At 36.7% G+C, this 26,034-nt stretch overlaps 1 protein-coding gene across 1 annotated transcript in view; it reads left to right on the top strand.

Moving 5' to 3' along the window:
* NSFL1C (NSFL1 cofactor) overlaps positions 1–25,724 on the top strand; it is a 32,350-nt gene extending 6,626 nt beyond the window's left edge. Inside the window, 7 exon segments of the mRNA XM_031954171.1 lie at positions 1,838–1,912; positions 5,360–5,525; positions 6,613–6,705; positions 8,222–8,331; positions 11,735–11,872; positions 22,896–23,060; positions 25,296–25,724. Of these exon segments, the coding sequence (XP_031810031.1) occupies positions 1,838–1,912; positions 5,360–5,525; positions 6,613–6,705; positions 8,222–8,331; positions 11,735–11,872; positions 22,896–23,060; positions 25,296–25,458 (910 nt within the window). The 3' untranslated portion in view covers positions 25,459–25,724.
* Positions 25,725–26,034: the final 310 nt, after the last annotated feature.

Raw genomic sequence — 26,034 nt, 5'->3', positions numbered from 1 at the left:
GTACTCATTGTTGTGAATGTTGGTCTTTTCCTCTCTCTCTCCCTTCCAATTCGGCTTGAGATTTCTTTTTAGTGAAACAATTCCTTCCTTTATATCTATCCTCATTGTTCTGTGTGGTTTTTTTTTTTTTCTTTTCCTATGTTGCAGTGAATCTGATTTTTTTCTTTATTCCAAAATACCAAGGAAAGATAGTTTGTCTGTAACTTGGCCATCTGAAAAACTCAGAGTAATATTTGAGGACAGATTTATACTAGGAAAACTGCACCAAAATTATGGAAAGTGAATTAACCCCCTTTTGACTAGTCTAATTTAGTTTTGCATATGTTAATAATGGTATTATGGAGTATTTTTTAAAAATATACTAGTAAGTAATTCCAGCCCATTAAAAGTAAATTATTTACCTTGTATATACCCAGCTTCTGTGAGAGCTTAAATTAAGGTTGCCTATTTAAAAGGGATAATAACATTGCTCCCCAAATTAGCACTTCTTCATTGGTTCTCTCTCATGTCCCTTGAGGAGAAAAATGTAACATTGTTTTGAACAAGACAGGGATGGAAACCACCCTTTCAGTGATAAAGACAAATCTCAAGTGAGGTAATTCCCTTTATTCATTTAGCTCAGCACCTTTAATGCCAATTATGGTTTTTGAGAGTTGCCTGGAGCAGTGCTATCAAACTCAGATAGAAATAGGGACTACTAAACCATATGCAAAGATCCTATGGGTCACATTTTGACTTAGAAAAACACCTATTGGGGCAACTAGGTGGCACAGTGGATAAAGCATGAGCCCTGAAGTCAGGAGGACCCGAGTTCAAGTCTAGTCTCAGACACTTAACACTTCCTAGCTATGTGACTCTGGGCAAGTCACTTAATCCCAAATGCCTCTGCCAAAAAAAAAAAAGAAAAACATCTATTAACATTATCCATGTTTTATTGTATTTTTATTTATTTTTGTTAAATAATTTCCAATTATATTTTAATCTGGTATGGATTGGCAGTGTTGTGAGCTTGCATGTTTCTGACAGCTCTGGTTTAGAGAACTAAAAGGTTAAGTAAGTTGCTCATTGTCACAGCCAATATATTGGGGATGAAATTTGAACCCATGTCTTCCTGACTTCAAGGCCAGCCATAGCACATTGTCTTTTTGAGCTAACCCTGGATATTATTAATGCATGGATACATAACACAAGTGTTTCAGATAGCTCCATTGTATCTCTCAGCTAGAGGAAACATGTTATAGTGCAAAGAGCACTGGATTGGAAGTCAGATCCTGGGTTTGAATCCCATCCCCTTTTTACTTAGAAGCTGTGTGATCCTGGGGAAGTCATTCAATACTTCTGCATCTCATCTGTGAAGTGAGGATAATAATTTTTGAACTACTTGATTCCTAGAGTTATAAAGAAAGTGCTTTGTAAATGTGATTAGTTGCTATTGTTATTTTTAGTAATAATATTAATTTAAAATAAAAAGTCTCTAGAACACAAGTTTACTTTTGTATGTATGCTATGGAACTCTTTCACAGTCCGGTCAAGCTTTTGGACCTTTTATTGGAAGAATTTTAAACAAAATATTTAGAAAAAAAATTACATATCCCAAATTAAGAGTCCATACCCTAAGGGCAACTGGGTAGCATAATGGATAGAGTAACAGCCCTGGAGTGAGTTCAAATCCAACCTCAGATATTTACTAGATGTGTGTCCTGGGTAAGTCTCAGTTAACCCCTACTGCACCCCTCTCACCTCTCCCCCAAAAAAAAAAACCTAACACCTGGTCTAGAAGTAGGAACTTGGTGTCTTTTGGTGCAGAAAATCATTTTATCTCTTTTTGATTCTGCAGTGACAACAGGGTGACATCATTCAGAGACCTGGTTCATGCTCAAGAAGATGATGATGATGATGAAGAGGGTCAACGGTGAGTGGGTCTTTATTAAAATATGCCATCAGTCCTTTGAAAAGGACACACTTGCCTTATGAGAACTACAGTTAATATGGTCCCATTGATACATCCATAAAGTAATCCAGTTAATATCATTCGTTATGTTAGATAATCCTTCTCAATCTGTGTTCCCCATAAGCTCCTTTGCCAAAAAAAAGTTCTTTGTGGCTTTCACATTGGTCACAATCTCCTGTTTCTCAAGGTTCTGAGATAATTTTATAAGAATTCCATAACCTAGTAAGCAGAATTTATTTAATAGAAGAATAACAACTTACTTAATGTTATTCGTTGATTCAGAGGGGACAGTTCTGAAGAAATGGTGCTAAAGCAGAAAAGAAAGGAGAAATAGAAGAAAGGAATCATTTAGTTAACATCCTAAATCAGAGTGGGATTTAGTTGGGGGAAGGAGGGGAGTAATGAGGGGGAAATTAGTCTCAGCAGTTCAGTAAGCTGTGTGATATTTAATATTTAACAAATTGTTCTTATACTTAAATACAGCAGTGAGCTGATCATATCACCTTTCATATACTTTGATATGTTTATTTATTCAGTAAACACCAAACTATGAGCAGAAAACATTCTCTTACACTGAGGAGAATACAAAATGATATTTTTAAGGAAATATTCTAACTCCGTGGTTACTACTTAATTGAAAAATATAATGAAAAATCATAGCTTTAGATTTGGAAAAGACTTTAGATTCCACCCCCAATTTTACAAGTGAAGAAACTGAGATCTGAAGAGGTAGAAAGAAATTAAATGTCTTGGCCATGATTATACAGGTAGCAAATGAAAGGCTTGGATCATAAGGGACTCCTTACCATTCACTATGTGGTCTACAAGTTCACTGGAGAATTATAACCTTAGGAGTAGGTAGGATATTAGGGACTTGTGACCATCTTGTTCAACCTTCTTCCTTTTAGAAATTAGAAAACTGGGGTCCAAAGAGGAGGGAAAGGTACTTGTCTGAGATAAGATATTGAGTTACTGATAGTGATGGGACTAAAATCTTAAGACTCTTGATGCCTATCTCTAGATCCTTTCTCACTATACTAGTTAGAAAATCTGTTTTAGAATCTAATTGTTACATGATGGGATTGCAAGAAAATTTGATATTGAGACAGACGGCTTCTGTTTCTTACCTTTACTGTTGTACTTCATTAATGCTTTTGGGACCTTGAGCAAGTTATATAATGTCTCTAGCCACACTTTGCTCAGCTATCAGTTGAGGGGGTTTGAACTAGATTACCTCTAAGGTGGTCTTATCGACCATATCTTATCAACCATAAATCCTCTGATCACTCCAGACCAGATCTGCTGTCTTATTGGTGAAATAAATTTGCTGGGGATAATTGCTTGTACGAAGTCAGTTTAGCACTTCTTCTGCAGCTCCTCCTTAGAGGAGTTAGAAAGTTACCCTTGGAAGAAGTGAGAGATCCAGTGAATTTCTTAGAGCCGTACATTTCAGAAGTGAGACTTGAACTAATCTGTATCAGAAGGGTCTCAACCTGTTTGAGGCCAACTCTGTGTTATTCCCTGACCCCACTTAAGCAGTCGTAGACTTTAGGTTAACAAGTGAGCTTATACTAGGACTTTGAACTCTCTGAGTTCAAAGTACGTTGATTGTCAATACCTACTTTTCATTCCCCTTGTCCACTTCCACACAGTGTGCCTTCCTCAATTCATGGTTCCTCCCCTTCCCTCCCCCCTTCCTCTCCCCCAAGACATTTCAGTACTCTGATCCTGACACCTGCCTTGTAGCCTCAGTATTTCACATGGGAAGCTGATGCTTTTTGTATTAGGCTGGCTGAAGATTTTGGCCACACATCTTCACCACCAAAGGAACAAGTCAGAGAAATCATTTAGCAGCTCAGATTACCAAAGGCAAAAACTGGTTTTCATAGCTGGCTAGCCGGGTGCTGTTGACAGAATCACGGAGTGGAACAGGACAGAGGAATGAATGAGTTCTGGCCTGACAAGCTAGCAACTTTACTTTCCAGGCCATGGCACAAGGTACTGCACAAACTCAAATGACACTGTCTGCACTAAATCTGCCCCAATTTCACATCATGCTTTTTTTTCTTTTTTGCATCTCTAATGTTGATGTTGTATATTTAATCTGTGTGACTATGACTATGTAGACTATGAGCTCTTTGAGGACAGGAATCATATCTTGTATAAGCCTTGTTGCTTCTTAACATGGTGCTCTGTATACTCAAATCATTTAACAAGCGTTTGTTGTACTGCAAATAACAAGAGAAAACCTTACCCATTTAAAAAAAAAAAAAAAAAAAACCCAAAATTTCTGAATTATCCTTATTTTGAGAATGAAGTCAATAAAATCAAGATAGATACTCCAACCTCACTTAGCCCTTCTCTTCTTAACATCCCCTAGTCATACTGACCAGACCTAGGGAGTAAGGTTAAAAAAAATGTATTACTGTGAGACTTCTCTCAGCCTCAGTTTCTTCTTCTGTAAAATGAAGACAATATCTGTGCTTCAGAGTTGTTGCAAGGATGAAAATGTGATAATACTAATAAATTCCATTTATTGAAGGCAAAGCCTTCATTTATTCATCTTTGTATTCCCTCCCCCCAGTACCTGCCACAATGATGTGTTTCCCATGACTTATGTACTGAATTTATATCGTGATTATAGTATATTTTCATATCATACTCTACAGTTTTACAATATCTTTTGTAATTAAGAATCCTGAATTTTAAGTCATATAACTTTTAAGCTTCAGTTCTCCCAAAACTGAGATTAAGAAGAGTGATACAGTGCTTCCATCACAGGGTTAAAATAAGGAAAATGCTTTGTAATCTTTAAGTTTTGTTTAGATTTTAGTTATTTATATATATTATTATGTTATATATAATATATATGTTTATATATTATATTATATAAATGATTATTTCATTTGAGTTTTATATTCCTGTCAGAGAAATAGGACATTCTACAAAGAAAAAAATGAGGCCCAGAGAGAGATGGCTTATCCAAGCTCACATAACAGACTATTTCTTCTGTACCATATTTAGCACTACCAATAAAAAGCTGTTAAAAAGTTCTGAGTCTAATCCTCAATGGTTATTTGGTTTCCAAAATATATCTTTGCTAACTAAGCCCTATAGCTGTCTCTTGGAAAGTTATTGATCAAATGAATAACTAATAACTTAAATTTGCATAATGATGGTTCAAAAGCCCTTTCCATACATTGTTTATTTGACCTTCATAATTGTCTCATAGCTATGGAAGGAAGGGATTAGTATTCCCATTTTAGGAACTTGAGGTTCAGAGAAGTAAAGGAAGTTTCCCACAGCTAGTAAGTGATAGAGCTGGGACTCAAACAGGTTGGTTGATTCCAAGCTCAGTGCACAATCTAATCCCAGACCTTCAATATCAGAAGCCTTTCTTCCATGCAGGTTTTATGCCGGAGGCTCAGAGAGAAGTGGACAGCAAATTGTTGGCCCCCCAAGAAAGAAAAGCCCCAATGAGTTGGTGGAAGATCTCTTCAAAGGTGCCAAGGAACATGGAGCAGTGGCTGTTGATCGAATGGCCAAGAGTCCTGGCGAGAGTAGCAAGCCAAAAGTGAGACGGCTGCGGTCATGTTTGCTTTCTGCACTGTTTTCTTTTTGTAAAGGAATTCTTCCTGAAAATAACTATAACTTAACTCATGTTTTAATAGCTGCAAAGCATTCCATGTCCCTCACCTAACTTGATTCTTTGAGTTCAATAGGGAATACATGGCTGATTTTTTTTTTTTTTAGCCCTGGTTTTCAGATGAGGAAATGGAAAGCTAAGAAAGATGATTTAATTTGCCCAAGTGACTGTTTGTACCACAAAAGTGACTTTCTTTTTGTTCCTAATTAACTGTTGTAATTACCCCCTTTTTAAAAAAGTTATAGTCTTTTCCATCTTGGAAAAAAAATTAGAAGCCAAATCAGTAAGCATTTATTAAGTGCCTTCTTTGTGCCAGATACTTTGCTAAGTACTGGGGATACAAAGAATGCCTCACAAATAGGCTCTCCTCTCAAGGATCTCAAAGTCAAATGAAGAGACGACTTTCAAACAACTATATGAAAAAGATATATATAGCCCTCCATCTAAAATGCATTGTTTTAGAATCACAGAATTACAAGGGACCTTAAACAGCTTACAATTCAACTTTCTCCCTTATAAAGGAATCCTTCCAACAATATCCCTGTCTCTACTTAAAGAGGCAAGGTAATAGAATGAAAGGAACACTAAATTTGGATGGTGTATCCTATTACTTAAATACTTTCAACCTTAGGGATAGTCATTTAACCTCCATGGATCTTAGTTTCTTTATCTGTAACCTGAAGAGATGGAATTGGATGATACTTCACTTTTGCTTCTAAGACAAAACCTGTTTCTTGGACTTAATGACAGAATAACATTCCATCTCCAAGATAAATAACCTCTTGTCAGACCATGCTAATTGTTATAAAGTTCTTACTTTAATCTTCATTTGTCTTCTAGATTAAACTTCAGTCTCTTGTTTGAAGATATCTGATTTCATCTCCATTATGCTCAAATATTTAAAGGCATTAGTTATCTTACTTTTAAGTCATTGTCTTTAATAAAATTCCAGCCATTGTTTAAGATGTTGTTCATAATTCCTATTATGCTCATAATTCTTATCCATCTCTTGTAGCCATTTGCAGGGGGTGGATACCGTCTTGGGGCAGCCCCAGAGGAAGAGTCTGCCTATGTAGCAGGAGAAAGACGACAATATTCTGGCCAAGATGTGAGTATGCTCCTAACCTCTGTAGGGATACCCCTCAGTATGTTCTTTTTTGTCAGAAGGAAATTCTCTCTTACTTAGACACCTTTGAAGGGAAATATAGCAATGGAGTACAAGAAGCTTTTTCTGAATTATAGAATGAAAGTTAATAACAGAATAAAAATTTCCAACGACTCATTTTAAACTTATCAGACTGAGTCATTTGAGGAATAGGATTGAAAGATGAAGATGAGATGAATAGTAGAAAAGAGGATATTGAATGTATTTGCATAGAAGGAGCAGAAGACAAGAGAAGTTGTCAGCAAGCATTTATTAAGCACATAGTATATGCCAGGCATAACCAGGCACAGTGCTGACTGCTGAGGAGATAAAAAACAGAAATGAAACAGTTTTGTCCTTGAGGAATTTGTAGTCTAACTGAGGGAGACAGTATGTATGTATGTATGTATGTACGTACGTAGAAATAATTTGAAGAGAAAGCACTGAAAGTAGTGAAAATCAAGTAGGGTCTGTTGTAGAAAATAGCACCTGCACTGAACCTTGAAGGAAATTAGGGATTTTGAGAGCCCAGATTAAGGAGTAAATTCTCTTCTCCCAGACATGTGACACATATGCAAAGGCACATAGGTGGGAAATGGAGTATCATGGAAGAGGAAAAAAGAAGGCAAATTTGTAGTACATTGTGTATGGAATATAGCAATATATAATAAGACTGGAAAGGTAAATTGGGACCAAGTTGTAAAAGAATTTGATGTCACATAAAAAGTTTTGTTTGATGCTTTACATAATGGGAAGCCACTGCAGTTTATTAAGCAGGGGAGTGAGATGATTAGACCTGTACTTTAGGAAGACCACTTTAGCAGCTGAGTGAAAAATATAGTGCGCCGAGGAGAGACTTGAGACAAGGAAACCAATTTGAAAGAAATAATTCAGGTGAAAGGAGATGAGGGCTTAAATCAGGGATCTTCAAACTTTTTAAATAGGGGCCAGTTCACTGTCCCTCAGACTGTTGGAGGGCCGGACTACAGTAAAAACAAAAACTTTGTTTTGTGGGCCTTTAAATAAAGAAACTTCATAGCCCTGGGTGAGGAGGATAAATATCCTCAGCTGCTGCATCTAGCCTGCAGGCCGTAGTTTGAGGACTCCTGGTTAAATCATAGAATGAGTAGAAAGAGATGAGCAGGAGGTAAAGATGTGGTGATAATAATAGCTAGTATTTACATAGTGCTTATCTGAAAAAAAATAAAAATTTAGGCTCAAGTGTTTCTAAAGACCCTTTCAACTCAAGTTATTTCAGTCTAGAAAGGATAGTTGGAGCCCTGGTAAGACAGAAAGATAGAGAACTGAATGAAACTAGTGTTAGGCACTTAAGAGTAGGGTGACTGCAAAAGCTCTGGGAGTAAAAGATAATTTTGGCAGATTTTGAGTTTAAATTTCTAGTATGGAAATTAGTCATTTGGATAAGCTATTTGGCTTACTGCTGAATTATTCTAAATGTGCTGTCTTCTTATAATTCCAGGTGCATATAGTATTGAAGCTCTGGAAGAGTGGATTCAGCCTGGACAGTGGTGAGCTGAGAAGCTACCAAGACCCATCTAATGCCCAGTTTCTGGAGTCTATCCGCAGAGGGTAGGCAGAAGCAACCTTTGTACACAAGGGTGGTGGTGGTGATGGATATCTAGCTTTTTTCTTATGTATGCATTCTTCTGTAAGGCAATTCCACAGCCTGTATTTGTATAATCATTGGAGTTTTTCCTTAGGCATCTTACCTAAAGATATATAAGGTTAACCATTTTGACTTCTTCATAAATCCACCCTGGAGCTCTTTCTTTCCATCTAATTTATATTGTTCCAAAACCAAAATACCATGTCTAATATGATACTTTGCATATTATGGGGGACATCCCTTTGAGAGTTTGAATGAATTCTGATTGAATCAGTTACAAAAAGTTACTTTTTTGGGGGGGAGGGGGAGTAAAAATCCTATCTACCTAGTTTGCCACCAAGCCATAGTCGATTTCTACAAAAAGAGCAGAAGAGAGGTTGGGCTTGGGTAGAAAATTCCGATTAGTGGGTCTGTAGGGAGACACCATCTTTGCAGAACTATTTGTGACCTTAGATAAATCATTTGCCACAGTTTCTTTCTTTATAAATTAGAAGTTTGAATTAAGTAATCTCTAAGGTCTTCTAGTTCTAATATTAATTGGAAGTATAATACAGCAACCTTGAAACTAGTCATGGGGGGAAAGAGAGTAGATTCTAAATATAAACAAGTAGTAAGTTTAGTTGATTAATAAATATATATAAATTATATATATATATGATTAAAATTGATAATAAATTAATTAAAATAATATAATGAATAATTAATAAATTAATATACACCAGATACCATGCTAAGTGCTAAAGATGCAAAAGGAATTCAACAACAGTCCTTACCCTCAAAGAGCTAAGATGCTAATGGGGAGCAGGGAACAACATGCAAACAAATACAAACAAGCTTTATACACAATAAATTGTAAATAATTTTGAGGGAAGGCCCTAGAAATGAGTGGTTGGCAAGTGTATCTTGTTTAAAATGGGATTTTAGTTGAGACTTAAAAGAAGCTAGGGAAGTTAGTAGTTAGAGCAGAGAAGAGAAAGTATTCCAGTCATGGAGGACAGCCCAGAAAAAAAATGCTCAAAGCCAAGACATGAGACTATTTATTCATGGAATAGTAAGGAGGGCAGGGTCTCTGGATGAAAAGTACATGGTAGGAAAGTATGGTATAAGAAGACTAGAAAATTGGAAATGGATAGATAATAAAGGATTTTGAATGCCAAACAGAACATTTTATATTTGATTCTAGGGAGCTGCTGGAGTTTATTGAGTAGGGGAGCAGAATGGAGCAACACACCCAGACCTGAGCTTGAGGAAAATTACTTGAGTGGCTCCATAGAGGACAGATTGGAATGGGGAGAAACCTGAGTCAGGCAGACCTACCAACAAGCTATTGCAGTACTCCAAGTTTGAAATGATATGGCTCTGTACTAAAGTAGTGGCAGTATTAGGAGAAAGGAGCTGTTCAGGAGATGCTTCAAAGGTGAAATCTACAGGTTTGGCAACAGCTTGGACTGGGGTAAAAGATAATGAAGAATTGAGGAAATAACACCTAGGTTGCACACCTGAGGGACTAGGAGTATGGTGCTGTCCTGTATTGTAAGAGAGAGAGTTTGGGGAAAAGATAAGTTGTTTTAGACATGTTTATCTTAATATGTCTACTGGATATCTAGTTCGAAATGTCTGAAGACAATTGGAGATGCAAAATTAGAGATCAAAAGAGAGTTTGGGGCATTATGGGTAGGTTTGAGAAATGTTAGCCTAGATATAATAAATTTGGGGGGCATTAATGAGAAGAGAAGAAAGTCAAGGACAAGAACCCTGAGGAACACCTAGGGTGTAGATATAGATGAGGGTCCAGCAGTGTCAGAGGCTGCAGAGAGGCCAAGAAGATTTTAGACTGAAGCGAAAAGGCCATTGGATTTAGTAATTATGGAGATCATTGGAGAGAGTAGTTTCAGTGAGATGATAAAATTAGAAGTCAAATTGTTAAGGGTGAGAAAAGTGAGAGAAAAGAAAGTTAGAGGTACCTATTGTAGCCAGCCTTTTCAAGGAATTTAGCTACAAAGAGAGAGGAGATAAAGGATAAAAGTTAAGATGGAGTGATCAAGTGATAGTCTTTTCAGGATGGAGGCAATATGGGTATATTTGTAGGTGACGGGAAATAAGGCAGTAAAGAGAGAGAAATGGAAAATCAGGGAAAGAGTAATGAAAGCAGGGCAGTTTTGAAAAAGACAAGATGGAATAGAATTGTTTTGAGCAGAAGAGGAATTATCCTTAGAAAGAAGTAAGGCGACTATATCATGGGAGGTGGGAGATAGAGGAGATGGTGGCAGAAGGCTTTAAATGATAGGGTATAAAGAGGGAGCTCACTGTGAATGACCTCAGTTTTTTCTTTGTAAGGTCGGGTTTGAGACAAGTAGAGGAGAGGAGAGGAGAGGATGCCATGAGAACTTTAAGGAGGGATGAAAAAGTTTGGAGGCTTTACTGTGAAGAGTTGGATAGTGAGTTGACATGACAAGTGTAGAAGAATCATCTTAAAGCAGTGAGGAGCCAGTTAAAATTTTGTAACAAATTTGTAGCGGACCCAGTCAGAATGATTAGTGTGATACCTTTTTTTTTTCCAACTTCATTCAGCATGTGTGAAGGAGCAAAGATGGCGATTGGTGGGAGTGATCCAAAGCTGAGGCTTGGCTGGGTGTAAATGGATGGTAAGAGAGGTAAGGATTTAAGAGCAGAGGGACAGTATGGAATTAGTTCACTAAGGAATCAAGATAGGGGGAAAAAAGTAGCTAGTTCAAGGGAGATGGCCTAGGAAAAAATTCAAAGCTTCAAGAGTTTGGAAGTCACAGTGAAAACTAAGAGTAGATTTTGGTAAGAGAAGTCAGAGAGATAAAAACCAATAGATTATAGTTGGGTCAGGAGATTGCAGCACTCTTGAAGATGGAAGGTAGTATATTTGTGAGACTAATGACAAGATCAAGGATATGATCACCTTTATCTGTGGCTGGAGTAGGGTGGATGAGTAGTTCATGGGAAGTCAGTAGGATCCACAGCAATGGCATTGAATAAACAGAACAACAATTCTTCATAGACCTTATAAAATACCCCACTATTGCATTTTTTTATGTGTAGGATTGTATATTATATCTATCTACATTTTTGTCTTATGCTCCTACTTGCGTGTAAAATCCATGAAGACAAGAATTGTCTTATCTAAATTTTGTGTCTCCCCTAGCATCAACTCACTATATATTGCACATAGTAGGTACTGATAAATGTTTGTTGACCTGACTGAAGGAAGAAGGTCAAACTGTTACCTTGTAGATTAATCTACCCCTATAACTCTTCTCCCCCTTATATTTGCATTGCCACTACTATAACAATTGCTAACTTCTCTTTTTGAATCTCATGGCTGCCTTTCTTCTCCAGGGAAGTACCTACAGAGCTGCGAAGGTTATCACGTGGGGGACAGGTCAACTTGGACATGGAGGACCATCGTGATGAAGACTTTGTAAAGCCCAAGGGAACCTTCAAAGCATTTACTGGCGAGGGTCAGAAACTGGGCAGGTAAGAAAGATACAAGCCAGAGACAAAAACTATAACCAGCCTTCCATCAGTGCTAGTTAGGCTCTCTTTCAAGTGTCAAGAATTTGGGTCTTCAGTGAGCAAACACTTATCAAGGCTCATCACATAACGTGTTTTGATTGAGTAATAAAATTCTGAAATTTAATGGGGCTTTAAAATTCCTATCAGCCAACTGCCTCCCTTCTCATTTTACAGATGAGGAAATTAAAGCTCAAGAGGTTAAGTGATGCTCATGATCATAAACTTAGTAAGTGATGGAGCCAGAACTGAAACTTAGGTTCCCTAGTAGAATATAAGTTCTTCGTGGGCAAAGGCTGCTTAATTTTTCTTTGTAATTTCAACCTCTGACACTTAAAAAGTGCTTGATAAATACTACTTGTTGATTAACTTTAGTCTTATATCACCCCACCACTACAGTATTGCTTTATGATTCAAACAAAATCATTCTTCCTGAGGAGCACATAATTAATTGGCATCCCCATTAGCACTCTCCACAGCTGCCTGAAGTGGTCAGCAACAGCTACATCAGTGACTTTCATTCTCTGTACCTTTTTCCATTAGCCATCATCACCCTTTTGAGGAGTTCAAGAGTAACTCCATGTAAGAAAAGGCTTAGAGATCAGAGTAGGTACTGACTTTTCTACTTGTTAACCTGGGCAAATCATCTAATTTCTCTAGACCTCAGTTGACATCTCTTTAAAATGGCAACTCACATGTATATAGCACTTTTTAAAGTTTGGATATTGAGAGGGATTCCTCAATTTTGCTTTATACATCTGTCTGATCATCTCTGATATAAAGATGAGGCCTGTGAATGGATGTAGTGAGACAAATGTTTTTAAATATAATGTATTTTTTTTTTAATTAAATAAGTTCTACATGTCATAGAAGGTTCTTTGCAACTGTTAGATTAGGACTTTAAAGAACATGCAATGTAATAGCAAGAAAGCAATGGAAAGTAATAAATACTTTAAAGAAAAACAAATCATTTTACTTCAGATTTATTTTTCTTTATCCTAATTGTGAGATATTTGCAAAGAGAGACAAAAAAGGCACTGAACCATGAAAATTGTCCCCTTTTTTTTTTTCACGTGTTTCCTCCTTTTGAACGTACTCCACTTTTCCTATAGGTGAAATGCTATCAGTACTAAGAAAACCCACCTTTTTAGAGAAATAGCTCACTTTGGATAGCACGAAGCTGCTCTTGAGTAAAATGTACCTGGCTATTGGTAGTTTAGTATGATACTATTTTGCAAAGTAAAAAAGATTTTGAAAGTTGTATACTGCTGAGAGAAATATAAAATAAGATTGACACTTGAAACACCAAATATATTCTTTTCCTGACCTCCCTTTCTAGCGTGTGGTAATAAAATTGATTAAGTTATGATAGTGATAAGCTATATGAGTAAAATAGAATCCTAGGAAATAACCTGTTGATGAGTAGTAAAAATTTCTATTATCTGGTGGTTGTTCTTCCTTAACATAAGAGTCTAGGCAAGCTTAAGAAGAGTATTGCTGTGATGTTTAAAGAAGCACATTGCCAGTGCTGAGAGGTTGCTGCTTGGATATTACAGTCACTCTCTAATCAGTGTGAATGAGGGAATAGTGAAATCCACAGAGCCTGCCAGATGACTCTATTCCTCATTTATGTCCCTCTTCTCCTAACTTAAAGAATCCTAGGCAACCTAAAATGGAAGCACCTTAAAATGTAAAAGGTTTATAGTAGTGGACCCCTTAGAACCCAAGAACCTGTGGGCTGATGGCTTTAAGATAGACAAGAGCATAGAGATCACACAGTGCAACCAAATATTCTAAATGGAATGAGAAGCCTGAGCTCTGTTATAAGTTATAGAGCTAAAAGTCAAACATTGGTCCTCTGGCTTCAAATCCAGGTCTCTTTTTGCTATATGTAGAATATTTAAGCTGGAAAGGACCTTAGAACATCAGTGCTAACAGAAAAGTTATAGATAGTCTAAGTTTAACCTCCCAGTATTAACAAAAGAGTAGCAGGCTCAGAAACAGAAAGGGGCTTTCCCAGGGTTATATCTCCTTTATTGACTCTCCACTACACAGTGTAGTGACAGTGGAGAGGCTGTCAATAAAGGAGGTATAACCTTGAATTTAATCTTGAACATGTTGTCTTGTAATTGCCTTGTCTTCCAGAGTAGACTGAAAGATCTCTAAGGGGAGAAGCTATGTCTTATACTCATTTTTTATCACTTCAGTCCATAGCATATAGTAGATGCTTAGTAAATATTTGCTGAATTGATAAGACATCAAGTAGATTCTAGTTGGCTATCCACAGTTTCATAGGATTTCTGTGAAGACCGCATATTTTAAAATCAGCCGGAGTCAGGAATTCAGGTTAGGGGAAAATCGTCAATCTTTATTCTCAGTGAAGAAAGATCAGAGGTGGAAGAGAATTGGCAATAGCAATGTGTGCAGCTGAGTCAAGAAGCTAGCTAGACCAGAAGCCACCAGAATAGAACCCAGCCAGCAGTCTCTCCCTGCCTCTCTTCCTGCCCCTGTGCCTCCACCCACCAAAATCGTCATTTCCTATATAACACATCAGGACTTGCACAGAGAGTGGGTGGGGGCCATTCTTTCTCCAAGCATGTATATTAATATAGTCCAATTACTATTTAGCCTCACGTGCTTGGGACCTCAGTGGGTCAACTCAAGCCTCAGCCCATTACAGACTTCCTATTATATAGTCCACTCAGCAGCACAAACAAGCAAAAAGTACTACTGTTCAAAAATGATATGCCTAAGTAAATCACATTGACAGTAATTATTTTTTAAAATACATTCAAAAGTTTGTTCTTTTCAAAGGCTGACATCTATGTAGAATATTAGAGCTGAGATTTGAAGGCAGAGATGGAAGGAAAAGCATTTCAGGTATGGGGAACAACTATTAAAAACACCTGGAATTGGGAAATGATAACCAAAAAACCAGGGTTGCTGGCATATGAGGAAGGCAGTGAAGTGAAAGAAAAATGGAAAGATAAGAAGGCTTCAGGGTGTAAGGGAGTTTAAAAGCCAAATAGGATTTTATATTTGATCCTGGAGGTGATAGGGAATCCTTAGAAGGTTATTGAACTGTATCATTAGGCCTGCACTTTAGAAGTAATGGGTTAGAACTAGCATCTCTTCATCCATGAATTGAAGCAAGGTCCATAGTCAACATCATAGTAAAAAATAAATTCTAACCACCAAACTGAATCAAGAAACTTGATCCACACCATCACTGATTCATTTTATCATCTTGAGCAAATTGCTCTGGGCCTTCTCTGGGCTTCATCTCCTTCCTCTGCTTATGAAGGGATGTGATAAACTTCTAAACCTTTATTAGTCTATGATTCTATTTCCAATCCTATCCACCTTTGCTCCTTTGAGGCCTTTGTCTTCTTGTTACTGGTTGGCATTAGTATTCTAGGTCCTGTAGGTACAATCTATGTAGAATAGATTGTGGCAATAGTGTTTTGTCATCTTTCTCGGGAGAGGAGAGGAACTGAAGAGATTTTTTAGTAGGTAGGCTCTCCCTGACTCCCACTTCAACTTTTTTCACTGCAAATGCTGGAGCAGGGGTCATAAATTAGGCCTATTTGGAAATGATGACTTTCTAGGCGATTTACCAGCATAAGCTACCAAAAATTACAAGAGGAGGAATTTATAATCTATTGGGAGGCAAGATATATACATGGGAACAAGGTAAAGTAATAAAGTGCTATATTGTACAATATATAGTAAGCACAAAATAAGTAGAAAAGGAAAACATGTAAGCATTGTGAGCTCAGGTCATTAGGAATAATTTTTATAGACTAAGAATCTTAGAGTTGAAAGGGCCATTAAAATTTATGTGGTCCAAAGGAAAGAATGCTGTAGTTGAAACACCTACCTTTGACATTGCTTACCAAATGCCTGGGCTCTCACACTACTTATGTCATATACTCTCCATTCCAACCAAATTGGCTTATTTACTGTTCCTATATTCCAGAATTCCCATTTCCTGCCTTTGCTTTTCTACAAATTTTTCTTCATTCCTGGAATATATTCCTTCCTCATCTCTATCTTTTAGAATTCCTAGCTTCATGTGTATGAATTAGATTGCAACCTAGTTTTGTGACTTTGGACATACTACTTATTTAGCTTCTTAGTTATGATAACTGTAAATGGAGATAATACTTGTACTTCATATCCCACAGAATTGTTGTGAAGAAAGTATCTTGTAAACCTTACCAGAGAATTGTGAATTACTTATCTTTATCATTTCCTCTTAACAAGCCTTTACATATTTAAAGATAGATCCAGACTTCTCTTCAATCTTCTCTTCTCCAGGCTAAACTTAGATTTATATAGTACTTAAGGTTTAAAAATCATTTTCCTCTTAACACTATGCATTAAGCAGTACAGATGAGAAAATTGAAATTCAAAAAAGTTAAAGACTTGCCTCTAGCCATACAGCTGATAAATGTCAGAATTAAGATGATTCTTATTTTCTTCAGTGATATGATATAGACAAAGTTCAGCTTGTCAAAGTCCCACCTAAAATTTGATATCCAGAAATAACAGCTTTACAGATGACATCTAACCAGTGCAGAAAACCATAGGAACGATATCCCCACATTCTACACTTTTTTATGTTTGTAAATTATATTTGACTCTTCCTCATCCCATTTGGGGTTTTCTTGACAAAATACTAGAGTGGTTTACCATTTCCTTCTCCACTTCATTTTATATATTAGGAAACTGAGGCAAACAGGGTTAAGTGACTTGTCCAGGATCATATACCTAGAAAGTATCTTGAGACTGGATTTGAACTTTTGAAGATGAGATTTCCTGACTCCAGTCAAAGCATTCAATCCATTGTACCCTCTGGCTGCCCTATTCTACACACTAGATTTCTGTTAATGTAGCCTAAAATTCAATTTATGCTTTGGCTTTCTTCTGATACTTTTGTTCTTACTGCGCCTGCAAATGAATTAAGATTCCTTTTTTAAGGGGAAATGCAGTTTAGCAGTAGTAATTGTGAAAAGAATTTTGAAGCAAATTTCTTTGATAATGGCCTCATTTCTCAAATGTATAGAGAACTGAGTCAGATTTATAAAATATAAGAGCCATTCCCCAATTTAAGGGAGAAGGACCTATCTATTTATTTATTTATATTTATAGCAGCTCTTTCCTCTTTACCTTTGGGTAAAGAATTGGAAATTGAAAAGCATGCCCATCAATTGGAGAATAGCTAAATAAATTGTGGTATGTGAGTATGTGGAATATGTGGAATATTGTTGTTCTATAGGAAAGAATGAGCAGGATTTTCTCAGAAAAACCTAGAAAGTCCTCCATTAACTCAAGCAAAGTGAAATACACTGTGTACAGAGTAATAGCAATGTTGTAAGATAATCAGCTGTGAATGACTTTGCTATTCTCAGCAGTACAGTGATCCAAGACTATTATGCAGGACTTAGGACAAAAAATGCTTTCCATACCCAAAGAAAGAATTGATTGTGTCCAAATACAAATTGAAGCATACTTTTTATAAACTTTATTTTTCTTGAGGGCTTTTTGGGGGGGGAAATCTATATTTTCTTTAACAACATGATTTTTATGGAAATGTTTTGCATAACTTATATGTGCCTTTTTACTATGGGGGAGATCCAGAACTCAAAATTTTGACAAACGTGTAAAAAATTGTTTCACATATAACTAGGAAAAATAAAAAATGTTTTAAAAATACAGGAAAAAAAGATCCCTTATTTTAAGGTCCACTTTAATGTGGAAAAGAAACTAAAATAAATAGAAGAGAGACCAAATCTAGACAGAAGTAAAGGTTTTACTCCTCAATCAGGAGAAGGTACTGATTGAGCAGGAGGGTGTTGGGGAAGAATAAGTAGATATGTTAGGGAAAGTGGAGCCAGAATTTTAAGAGTCTTGTCTGCCAATTAGCACCTTTATTTTGGATGCCGCAGAGATAAGATTATTGAGCAGGAAAGTGATGTGATAAAAGTACTCCCTAATCATCTTTGTCCTTCAGTTTCTTCATCTGTAAAAATTAGAGTATTAGATTAGACAACCTCAGGGTTCTATTTTAGCTTTAAACATTTTATTTACTAATGCTCTTTCCAGCTCTGATTCCAGCTACACATAGAGTAGAAAGTGTGTAACCCTTCTTTAGCATAAAGAATTGTATCTGTGTTCAAAAATCACAGTATAATCAAAGCATTAAAAATGAGTTGGCTGTTAAAACAAAAAAGGGGGCAGCTAGGTGGTGTAGTGGATAGAGCACCAGCCCTGAAGTCAGGAGGACCCGAGTTCAAATCTGGCCTCAGACACTTAACACTTCCTAGCTATGTATCCTGGGAAAGTCACTTAACCCCAGTTGCCTCAGCAAAAAAAAAAAAAAAAACTTATGAAAGAAGTTTATTAGTCTGTTAGAAGATCACTTGTCAGGGATACTGTAGAGCAGAGAAGATTCTTGTTCCAATAGAAATTGAACTAAAAGGCTTCAAAGATCCTTTCCAACTCCAAGATTCTACAGTTATGGGGTTCTTGTTGATAACATCTTATTGGCAAAAACGTGGTTCAAGATGAAGACTTTCAGTTTAGAAGTGTAAAACAAGGAGTTATCCTTTTGGTAGTAAAGTGCTTTCTTCACAGTGCAATAAGAATGCAGACATTCCAAATGCAGATTCTACAAATGCAGAAACTTAAGATGAAAGAGAGGAAATGACTTGTCCATACTTCTATAGCTAATAAGCAGCTGGGCCAAAATTTAACCCTTCGTGGTCTCCTGACTTCTAGTCCAGTGTCCTTTCCACTCTACCATACTGGGAACAGATTTGACTGGTATTGTCACCTGATTCTCTAACTATCCTTATGCACGAAAAGCATAGCCATCCTAGAGATACAAGGCATGGATTTTGGAAACTTCAAATAATTTTTCTCTTCTCTGTTGGGTTTCCCAGTCAAAGGCTCCTTTGTCTTCTGTATTTCTGATGGTTTCACAACAATTATCTTTTGTCTTTTTCTCAAAGAAATCTGATGAAATATGCCCCACTTGGTTTCTATACGACCTCATTCCAGCTGTGGTTGCTGTTTCCCTAGAAGCAGTTGTAGCTTTTATTCTCCCAATATTAATGAGAACTTGACCAAATATACCCAGAAGGTTTGCTTCTGATCAGAAGAGAGAACATCATGTGCAATTCTGGTAAAAATAAAATATTAATATAAGTTGCAAGCTCCAAAGTAGGAATGCCTAAAAAGAAGTTGCCCACACTGAAGTTTTAGACCTTCCACTTAAAAAACATTCTAAAATTTCCCTGACACAAGGTCATTCAGCCTCTGCTCGACGACCCTCTAGCAAGCGGAAACTATTACTTCCTAAGACAGCATATTTCCACAGTTGTCATTTTAGGAAGCCACCACTGAGAAAATTCCACCCATACCTCCTATTTCTGCCTTCTAGAGACACACAAAATAAGTCTAAACTCTTTTTCACTTGACAGTCTTTCAGATCACTTGGAAGACAACTATCATGTTTCCTTGAAATTTTTTCTTCTCCAATCTAAAAGTTCTTAGTTCGTTCAGACTATTTTCATATGCTATAGTATCCAGTTTTTTCTCTACTATGAATCATCTTAAGTTTCAAGCTGTGTTCAAGAAATTTCAGTTCCATTCTCATATGAAATCTTCTTAGGCAGTTTTATATTTCAAGTATTCCTTTCTCTTCTGAAATCTCTGTCTTCTCTTGATTGCAGTGATGAAAATAACATACACTTAGTAGATCCCTTACCTAGGACTTCCAATTCAGAATGTCTAATAGGCAATTAAAAATGCAAAATATGAACTCAAGTGAGAAGTAGGATTGGCTAAATAAATATGGGAATGATATGATTTGAGATGATAATTGAACCTGTTGGTTTGATAATATCTCTAAAAGAAAGAGCATATAGAAAGAAGAGAAGACAGATTTTTCATTTATGGTAAGTTAACATGTAGCAACCAAGTTACCACTATTTGTTTCATCTTCTTTCTCTAACCATCATTGTATGTCCTCTCCTGGTGGTTCCACATTTTGTATGCATATCATCATTTCTTGGACCTCAGAATGCCTGCTCTGGCCCAGCTCTCTGTTCTAAAGGAAGATTCTCATAACTGTTGGATAGCTCCAAGTGTTTAGTGGTCATTCTTCCCTTCCTTTTTCCAGTTACATTCTTCTAATCCTTCATCCTCCTTACACAGCTTAATGATTTCATTCTGCCTCTACAAATACTTTTTCTTCATGAAACATTTATTCTCTTCCTTCAAGGAACACTTCATTTTCTCTAATAACCTAGGAGAAGACATTTCTTTAGCTATTTACTTTCTTTTCTGTGAGGCAGATCAACCTGTGTTTTGTATGCATATTGTGGCTATTTGATACTGTCAGACATACTGCCTTCCCGATTTTTTCATTTTCTTTTTTCCTTTTTATCTTTTCTTAATAAGATGCAGCCTTGCTCAGCTACCTTTCATTGGCAGTTAACTCCAACTGCCTGTCCTTAATATGAGCAGAGACTATCTTCAGCTGACTGGACTGAGGTCCAGAATTGGACCTTAAAGGATAAGTGTATGTATATATAACAGTTGAGATAGGGATAGGCATTTCAGAGATAGGGAACAGCATGAGTAAAAGTAAGGCATCATGAGAACTAGGGCATGTTGGTGAGGGGGTAGAGGAAAAGAGTTCAGTTTCATCAGAGTAGAATTCATGGAAGTATATAATATGAAGTAAGGCTGGAAAGGTTTAGAATGGTGATAAATTTTAGGTCTTGAATTCCAAAGGTTTTTAAGCAAATAAATGATATGTCCAAATCAAGAATGAGAATGATTATTCCATTAATGGTATGATACATAAATTGTACTTAGGAGTATTTGTGGGAAGTCTAAATGGACTCCTATATAGTCTAAGCAAATGGTAATGAAGGCCTGTATTAGGATGCTAGTGATGGGAATAGCGAAAAGGAAAGAAATGCAAGAGATGTTATAGAATTGGAATCAGAAAAACTTGATAACTGTATATGAGAAGTGAGAAAGAAGAAGAACTCTAAAATAACTTAAAGGTTTAAACATAAGAGACTAGGTAAATTTTGTAGAAGCACAGATAAAAATAGTAATTAAAGGAGGAATGAATTTAGGAGAAATGATAATGAACTCAATTCGAGGAAAACACTTTATCACAACTAAGAAATAGATAGTCAAATTTTTTACATTTTTTAAATAAATTTTTTCAGTTAACAGAAATTTATTTTCTCTCCTTTCACTTTCCCTTTCCCATTGAGGAAAAAAAAAATTCTTGTAATAAATATGTATAATCAAGCAAAACAAATTTTCAAACTGTCAAAAAAAAAAAAAAAAAAAAGAAAGAAAGAAAGAAAGAAAAGTTCTGTTTTTCTACCTTGAATCCCATAACCTCTATCAGGACATGTCAGAACTGTCAGTCTTCATGTATTCTGGTCCTCTGGTACTTTAGTTGGTCTTTGCTTTGAATGGAGTTAAGTCCTTCAAAGTTGTTTATTTTTACCATGTTGCTATTTAAGTGTTTTCCTGGTTCTGTTAACTTCCCTATGTATTAATTCGTAAAAGTCTTATATTTCTGTATTTCTCTGAAATTATCCCATTCTTTATTACTCAGGGCAATTCCATTACATCAATACAATGTAATTTGTTCAGTCATACCCCAAATTGAGGGGCACATTATTATCCCTGACTTAGAACAGATATAGAAATTGAGGCACAGAGGTAAAAGGTCATGTACAAGGGGTCACATAGCTACTGAGCAGTTAGAGTAGGAGTTCAGAGCATGGTCTTCTGACTCTACATCTAGCATTTTTTTTCACTCTTTAACTTTTTTTTGTACTGTTCCCTTATTTTCTAGCTGCTTTCTATTTATTCCAAGCAAGTCTTTATTTCACCAATCTTGTCTGGTTATGTGTCTAATTCTACTGATGTTTATATTTTGTCTTCCTTGACTAGACCTATCTCTTTTATCCTCTATTGACACATTAGCCATTCAAGAAATATTTGTGATTTGATTCAGTACCTTGGTATCTCAATAAATATCTTGTCCTTCAAGTGTCAGCCCAGCAGCTGAGAAGCCAAGGGATATAGATTTGTGTGGGCACAGTCAGATTTGAGTCTACTTTCTGCCACTTACTAGCTAACCTGGAGCAAGTCAATTTAACCTTCTTGTTCTCAATTTCTTTGTTTCTAGAATAAGGATAATAAGATTTTCTGCATACTATAAGTGTTGTTTTGAGGATCAAATGAGGTGTGTGTATATAAAGTATTTTGTAACCAAAAAAAGTGCTGTTTGTTGTTATTAGTACTCAAAATGGTCTGTTTTCATTGATTTGGACATTCCCTCCAGCAGTACAGATCACACTCCATCCATATCTGCCCATCTTGTGTAACTTTTGACTATGTCTTAAAGTACATCACAGAGATTCTATCAAATGCATTTCCCTGAAGACACATTTTTTCTCCCCTTCTTCAGAGTTCCTAATTTGTTGAAGGCATTTCATACTCACTATCTCCTTTTCACTGCTGTTTTATGGAATGCTCATTTTTAATTCCTTAGTTCCATTATTTATAGCCATATAACAGTCTTAATAATTATTACAGTCTTAGTAATCATAACAATTACTAAAGTGAAGCTTAGCAGGTAAGTTGCCAAGCAAATTGTCACAAGCTAAGGATTCAAAAGGATTAAGATTAGAAATTTTAAAAGAAATTAAATGACAAACAAAATTCTAGGATGGAGTGCTAACTTGACATACAGAATAAAGATATTAATTACTTTGGCCATTTAATGGATACCCCCAATATCTGGGTCATTGTGAAAATACCAAAAACTACAGGAAAGAAAACATCTCTGGAGAACTGGTACGAAACTTTAATAAGAATTTAAAATGCATTATTATTCCAAAATGTGAATGTTTCTGTGCAAAAATTTCTCCTTCCTCAGCACTACCCCCCAGGTATTGAACACAAGCTCTCCAGCCCAGCAAGCTGAAAACGAAGCCAAAGCCAGTTCCTCCATCGCAATTGATGAATCAGAGCCCACAACCAACATCCAAATCCGGCTTGCTGATGGCGGGAGACTGGTGCAGAAGTTTAACCATCGTCACAGGTAAAATAGTATTTTTCTTACCCAAAAATTATCTTTGAGAGTGGAGACCACTTTTTTTTTTCCTTTTAATTTTATTTTCGGTTCCAGATTTTCTCCCTTTCTCTGGCCCTTCCCCTACCAATTGAGAAGATAAGAAATACAATACCCATTATACATATGAAGTCATATAAATACATTTTATTTATATTGTAGCAGGCCTACATTAGCCCCACTAAGGGGGGGAAAGAGAGAAAAATAAAGAAATAATATACTGCCCTACACTCCAAAGTTCATCAATTCTCTCTGAAGGTGAATAGCATTTATAATCATGAGTCCTTTGGAATTGTCATGGATCATTTTATTGATCAGAGGGAATAAGTCTCACAGTTGTTTATCATTATAATATTGCTGTTACTACGTACAATATTCTTTTAGTTCTACTCCCTTTGTTTTGCCTCGGTTTGTAGAAGTTTTTCCAGGTTCTTCTGAAAACATCCCTTTCACAATTTCTTATAACATGTAGTGTTCCATTATAATCATATGCTATGGTTTATTCAGCCATTCCTCAATTCACAAAAAGAGCAAAAAGAAATGCCACTTCTAATAGAATCAGACAGGCATCCCAGTTCATTAACAGAGTTAGTATAGAAAGGGATGCCAGTCTTGGCAATCTAACAGGCATTTGGCCTCTTATTTCCTCAGATCAGGGAACATTTCAACCCTGAGAATATGTACCCATAAACGTTGACCTTCCTTTATGAACTGGAACTATTGAATCTCTGTTTTATCAGTCTGTGCTCTGTGCACAGACATGTAAAAATTGATACTGTAGACCCAGGGGGGAAAATGTATTTGCTGGAAGGTTTTTATTTTTTTGAGTTTTAAAGACCTGAATGCATCAAGCATATAACTCCTCTACTAGTAACAGTAGTAGTTAAGCACATGAAGAAAAAAGGAGCAGCATATATTGGATATATCCTACTTTATATCCTACTGTAGGATTGTAAAGGAAATGGCCTGACACCCATATACTATGTTCTTCTCTAAGGTCAAAGTATTTTATAACATAGATTTCGTGTCTTAAATGGGAATCTGAAACCTATCTCCTGAAGGAAGGGGAAAGAGGAGGAAAGGGTCCAACTACATCTGATAGTTTACAACTACTAAGGCATTTCTGTCAAGAAAGTACTGGCCTGGATCATAATGTCAGTTCTGCCACTAACTTATCAGGTGACATTGAGCACATTGCTCTTTTTTTAATATGTTTAAATTAAATACAATATATGTATACATGTCCATGCAGTTATTTTGCTGTACAAAAAGAATCGGACTTTGAAATAGTGTACAATTAGCCTGTGAAGCAAATCAAAAATGCAGGTGGACAAAAATAGAGGGATTGGGAATTGTGTGTAATGGTTCATAGTCATCTCCCAGAGTTCTTTCTCTGGGTGTAGCTTGTTCAGTTCATTCCTGCTCCATTGGAACTGATTTGGTTCATCTCACTGCTGAAGATGGCCACGTCCATCAGAATTGATCATCATTGTTGTTGTTGAAGTATATAATAATCTCCTGGTCCTGCTAATTTCACTTAGCATCAGTTCATGCAAGTCTCTCCAGGCCGTTCTGAAATCATCCTGCTGGTCATTTTTTACAGAACAATAATATTCATATACCACAATTTATTCAGCCATTCTCCAATTGATGGGCAACCACTCTGTTTCCAGTTTCTGGCCACTACAAAGAGGGCTGCCACAAACATTCTTGCACATACAGGACCCTTTCCCTTCTTTAAGATCTCTTTGGGATATAAGCCCAGTAGTAACACTGCTGGATCAAAGGGTATGCACAGTTTGATAACTTTTTGAGCACAGTTCCAAATCACTCTCCAGAATGGTTGGATGTATTCACAATTCCACCAGTGCATCAGGAGCACATTGCTTTTTCATACTTAGCTTCTGTTCCTTCTTTGAAGGTCCTTCCTAGGTCTAGAACTCTGATCCCATGGCTAGAAAAAATCTTAAGTATCCTTCTTGGCTTTAATATTCTGTGGTTCTTTTAATTTAAAAGTTGCTGTCCTCAATACATTCATAGATGATGGTCATGTGTGCTGTCCCCATTTTTAGGCAGTAACAATAGTAGGAGGACCCTGGGAAGGGGGAGGGGAGGTCAAAGGGTCTCTTCCATTCCTTTACTACCTTCCTTGAAGCATCAGAAAGTGTACCAGGGTGACATTCTTGTTCTCCTTTCTTGTACTAGGATCAGCGATATCCGGCTTTTCATTGTCGACGCCCGGCCAGCGATGGCAGCCATGAGCTTTGTCCTTATGACCACCTTTCCGAACAAAGAGCTGGCTGATGAGAGCCAGACCTTGAAGGAGGCCAACCTGCTCAACGCTGTCATTGTCCAGCGGTTAATATAACACCTGCCCTCTTCCCCCACCCCATTCCCCTGCACACACACTCTCTTTTTCCTCTTGTTTCTGTCCACAGCTGTCTGCTGCACATATGCGTCACTTTGCCCTATGTGCGCACCGTGCAGCACAGTGTCACGTCTCCCCTTAGCTCTGGATTCTTAGATCTTGGTTGGACATTTTGTTTTATCTTTAGTTGCATTTACTGGGTTTTTGTGATGATCAGTGAACTTTAAAAAAAATTTAATAAAAACAAACAAAAAAATTTGAAAGAACATCACCAGCCTGTTGTGGGAAAAGCCTTTCCCACTGAAGTAGGTCTCATTTGCTTTAAGATTACATAGTTCCATATCAGGGAAAGTGAGTCTCCATTATGCTGCATGGAAATTTTTGTCTCTGACTATCTTTCCTCTACTGTTCATCTGGGTATTATGGCAAGATTTTGCATCGTCAGTCAACAAGCATGTATTAAGTGCCTACTGTGTCCTTGATTCTGAAGATACAAATACAAAAGAATGAAACAATCTTCCCTCAAAAGGAGCTTACATTCTGGAAAGGGAGGGAGGGAAACACAAATACATACAG

Source organism: Sarcophilus harrisii, chromosome 2 (genome assembly GCF_902635505.1).
Source record: "Sarcophilus harrisii chromosome 2, mSarHar1.11, whole genome shotgun sequence".
Lineage (NCBI taxonomy): Eukaryota > Metazoa > Chordata > Mammalia > Dasyuromorphia > Dasyuridae > Sarcophilus > Sarcophilus harrisii.
This window is presented reverse-complemented; position numbering and strand designations above follow the sequence as displayed.